Source organism: Diceros bicornis, chromosome 7, assembly GCF_020826845.1.
Source record: "Diceros bicornis minor isolate mBicDic1 chromosome 7, mDicBic1.mat.cur, whole genome shotgun sequence".
NCBI classification, from domain to species: domain Eukaryota; kingdom Metazoa; phylum Chordata; class Mammalia; order Perissodactyla; family Rhinocerotidae; genus Diceros; species Diceros bicornis.
In genome coordinates, this window is record NC_080746.1 from 61433217 (window position 1) to 61438319 (window position 5103).

General features: G+C 36.5%; 1 protein-coding gene across 1 annotated transcript; it reads right to left on the bottom strand.

Moving 5' to 3' along the window:
- Positions 1-309: 309 nt before the first annotated feature.
- On the bottom strand, positions 310-1254 carry LOC131408737 (olfactory receptor 51V1-like). The gene has a single exon (XM_058545780.1). It carries the CDS (start codon positions 1252-1254, stop codon positions 310-312), a length of 945 nt encoding a protein of 314 aa, XP_058401763.1.
- Positions 1255-5103: the final 3849 nt, after the last annotated feature.

Sequence of the window (5103 nt, forward strand, 5' to 3'; positions counted from 1 at the left end):
CTATCTTCACTCAACTGGCCATAATAAGATATAAATTTTAATAGCTGGTCTGCTTCATACATTAATATGACTCTCAGCCCTTTCTGAAAGGGCTGTATTTTCTGATTTATAAAATTGATCACAATATAACCCATGTCAATTTCACTGACTTATGAATGTTGTGAAAGAAAATGGAGAGGAAAGTATTTGCAACATGTAAAACCTTTTACAAATACAAGTCATTAAATATATTTTTAATTATTTACTGACTCTTACCCTTTTGAGCTTCACTTGCTGACTTTTAAATACATTCACATTTGATCTCAAGACTTACACTCCTTTCACGTAGAACAATCTCTGGATTCTCTTTCGTATTTGCTGAGTCTTGATACTATAAATAATGGGGTTCATCAATGGTGGAAAAAGGATATAGATGTTGCCCATGAGGACATGAACCAATGGTGAGAGATGTCTTCCAAAGCGATGCACCATGGTCAGACCAATGATCGGAATGTAGAAAACCAAAACAGCACAGATGTGAGAAACACAGGTCTGCAAGGACTTGATTCTCTCCTCTCGTGATGCAATAGCTAAGACTGAATGCAAGATCATGATATAGGAGATAAGTATGAGGACTGCATCCAACAACAGGTTGCTGATCACCAGGGCCAGACCATAGATGCTATTGAAGCGGATGTCTGAACAGGCCATTCGAATTAAGTCTTGATGCAGACAGAAAGAGTGAGAAAGGACGTGGGGACGACAATAATTTAAGAACTTTAGGTGAATGATGACTGGAGGTATGAGTAAAGAACTCCTACATAAGACGGTCACTCCAATTTTCATGATTTTGTCACTAGTTAGGATGGAGGAGTAGTGTAGTGGGTTGCAAATGGCAATGTAACGGTCAAAAGCCATAGAGAGGAGGACAGAGGACTCCACGAAGGACAGACCATGGATGAAATAGGATTGGGCAATGCAGGAATCCAGGCTGATGTCTTGAATAAATCCCCACAAGATTCCCAGCACAGTATATATGGTGGACAGTCCCATGCACAGGTCTGTGAAAGCCAGCATGGCCAGGAAGTAGAACATGGGCTGGTGTAGGCTTGACTCAGTTTGGATCACATGGAGCACCATGCAGTTTCCCAGGAAAATCATAGCATAGATGGAGGAGAAAGGGATGGAGAGCCAGAGATATTCAACCTCCAAGCCAGGAAAACCAGTGAGAACAAATCTAGAACTATTGATGGTTGAGGTAGGGATAGCAGACATTAATACAGGTCTAAAAATACTTCTAGAGAGATGTTGCAAATTAGATCAGTTTATGATCCCCCTAATTTCTAGTTCTGTTTGTCTGCTTTTGAGAAGAAAATAAAATATAATATAATACAATTTCTTTTATTATTAAAAACTCAGCAAAAAAGAGACCTGATTCTTCATATTTTGGGGCAAAAAACCATCATTTAGAAATAGATTCTCCAGTGCTAGTGACTAGGAATGCCAGAAGACTAAGGAGTTTTATGCAGAAACAATAATGTTAACAGGCACATGGGATTTGGATTTGGGGTTAGACTGCTGGGAATCTTTATTTGTTTCTAAAGGAAGATAATGTATGATCGCAGATGTGTACTGCTTTCACAGCTGGCAGCATCCTCAGGAAAATGTGAAATGCATGGGTAATTTTTCTCTTGGGTACCATAGCCGTTCCTTTCACTAACCCCAAAGGGTCATAAGACCCCAAAGGAAATGAACTAGTTAAAGCAATTGAACTTTGCAGAACATAAAATTGAACTAACAGAAACTTAACAAACTGAGTAGAATGAGAACTTTTTTGCACACCACACATTGTTTAGCACCCCTCTAAATTATTTACCTTTGTGCAATTATTTTAGTTTTACTTTTTCTCTATATTCTATATTTTTCTTCTCTATTTTCATACATCTCTGTCCTGTACCAGATTTATACCTTTTCTGACCCTCACAATATTTTACCTCTTAGATCCTTCTATATAATATTGTCGGGGGAAGAGAGAGAATCTCCCTCAGCCCTTTTCCTTAAGGTTCTTATGGCTGGCCAAATAATTAACAAGACAGGTTAGCAGGAGAAAATAATACCAAGTTTAATAACATGTATACATGGGAGAAAGCAGGGACACTGCGTTTTCTCAACACAATAGCGGAAATTCTCGTCTTAAATACCATGTTCAGCCAATGACAAAGGAGGATTTTGGGGGTGGGGGGAGTCAGTTACAAGAGATTACCACTAAAGCACAGTAAACAAGAGTAAGGTTATTATGCAGATTTAAGGCCTCACCTTCCACATTGATAAGCCTCTAGAAATGAGGCCATCCCCCCTTTTCCCAAAACAGAGAGGGAGATACTTTTATAAATGGAGATTTCCCTTATAAATGTAAATGTTGGTCTGGCAACTCCTTGCAGGGCCATCCAGAGAATGTGGCCAGAGAGACAGAACTTCCGATAAGATGGGCTTGTTGGTGCCTTTCCTATTATAACCTCTATCCTACATTATCTTTACAGCCATCATGATAGAAGATCTATTCCAGGAAGGATCCACCATGTCAAATTCTTTAGGCAGTTAGTGGGGGAGGTCAAATGTCCCTCAGAGAAAACAATCAAGGTAAAGAGATAGATTTCAGGGTTGCCAAATCTTGATCTCTCACAATATAAATAGCATGCATTTTAAACTGGAAAGTACTAAGCCAATATTTGGTCTTGGGTAACAGCCAGGAATGGAGTTGCTAGATTGGTGGTAGATATTTATTCAACTTTCCAAAATACTTCCTAAGTGTCTTCCAAAGCAACTGTTCCATCTTTCCTTCTGACCAGTAGTGTATGAAAATTATAGTTCCTCAGCATCATGGACAATGCTTAATATAGTCAAATTTCTTATTTGTTTTTTTCTTTTGTTTTTTAATATGAATAGGTGTGTAGTGATCTATCATTGTGGTAGTAATTTGTACTCCCCTTATAAAAAATACTGCTTTTGCATCTTTTCATATGCTTATTTGTCATATATACATCTTCTTGGTAAAGTGCCTATTCAAATAAATTTCCCTTTTGTGGTAAGATTGTTTTCTTCTTATTGATTTTGGAGAGTTCTTTGCATATTTTAATTACAAAACCCTTAGTAGATATGGGATTTGCAGTTATTTATTTTCAATTTGTAAATTGTCCTTTCTTTCTCTTAACACTGACTTTTGCAAAGCAAAGTTGCTGTTTTTTTAAATTTTGATAGATCTTATTTATTTATTTTATTCTTTTAAGATTTGTGCTATTTTTTTTATGCCTATAAACTCATTGTTAAACCCGAGATCACATGATTTTCTCATATGTTTTCTTCTAGAAGTTTTACATTTTACCTTTAGGTCTATGATTCATTTTGAGTTTATTTTTTTATAAGGTGTCAAAATTATTTTTATCTTCCAGCACCATTTTTCGAAAAGACTATTATTTTTCAATTGAGTTGTCTTTAAACTTTTGCCAAAAATCTGCTGAATACATTGATGTCTATTGAGCTCTCTATTCTGTTCTATTAATGTATATGTTTATCCTTTCACAAATACCACACTACCTTGATAGCTGTGGCTTAACAAGAAGTCTTAAAATTCAGTACAGTGAGTCCTCTGAATTTGTTCTTTTTTTCCAAATTTGTTTTGTTTACTATAGTTCCTCTGTCTTTACATATAAATCTTAGAATACGCTTGTCAAATGTGCCTAAAACTCGCTGAGATGTTGCTTGAGATTTTATTGAATCTAAAAATCAAATTGAGGAAAATTTATATGTCTTCCAGTCCATGAAAATGGAATCTCTCAATTTTTTGTGTATTCTTTGATTTTTCCATTGGTAGTATGGAGTTTTTATCCTACAGATTTTAAATAAATATTTTCACATTTAACCCTGAATATTTGATGCTTTTTGATGCAATTATAATGGCATTAATGTTTTAATTTCAAAATCAAATCATTAGATTTCTTCTTTCAGTTCTGACATGTAAAGACTTTGGAAGTTATCACTTCCATCTCTTTACAGCAAAAACAACAAAACAAACTAAAAATCATGACTTGTCTTGAATCTGTCAGAGAATTAAAGTCACAGGACGAACCACCTCTCAGAAATACAAAGAGAAAGGTGACTTAAGAGAGTGACCACAACACCAGCTTGCCAGGAGCAAAGGCTGAGGAGCCATAAACTGGGAGAAATATTTAACCAGCATTTTTGATAAATTTCTGGGGGCTCAGTATGGATTAGCATGCGAGTTAGAGGCTTCTAAGGACTGTAATCTTGGAGTGGCATACTTTCGTAATCTTTACCTCCAAGAACCCCAAAAAGTTCTCATGGTGAAAAGTCAAGAAAAAAAATCATCTTGTGGATCTAGCAGGTGGAGGGTAAGGTAACCATTTTAAAATACACCCAGTGTGTTGTTCATTGGCCAACTCTCCAGTGAAAAAGACTTTACTAGAGCCTATCTTAGTTAGGGAGAAGAGAGAAGGGGAATTACCCAACTCCAACCCCGATACTCTTCTTATCTCACCTAAAAGGGAGCAAGGAGCAAATAAACACTAGTGAAAGTCACAACCTAAAGACTCAGGCCCATTAAAAGACTGAGAGTTATCATAAGATTATAGAATTTTTCCCCTCTCGCACTCAAGAAAAGAGTGGTGTGAAATATTTGAGTATTCAAAGAAAGAAAATAACACCACCCTAAATTCTACATATAGTTACATTGTCCTTCAAAAGTGAAAGAGAGGGGCCAGCTCGGTGGCGTAGGGGTTAAGTTCGCACGCTCTGCTTTGGTGGCCTGGAATCCGCGAGTTCGTATGGCTCATCAACACTTGCTGTGGCAGCATCCCACATACAAAATAGAGGAATATTGGCACAGATGTTAGCTCAGAGACAATCTTCCTCAAGCAAAAAAAGGAAGATTGGCAACACATGTTAGCCCAGGGCCAATCTTCCTCAACAAAAAAAATTAAAAAAAAAAAGTAAAGGTGAAATAAAATAATAGACAAACAAAAACTGAGAAAAGTAATTGCCAATAAACTGACACCGCAAGAAATGTGAATAGAAGCTCTTCAGAATAAAGAGAAATGATATTGTCAG

Bases quoted from the DNA above. Each gene is read 5' to 3' on its own strand.
- LOC131408737 (XM_058545780.1), bottom strand. From the start codon at position 1,254: ATGTCTGCTATCCCTACCTCAACCATCAATAGTTCTAGATTTGTTCTC.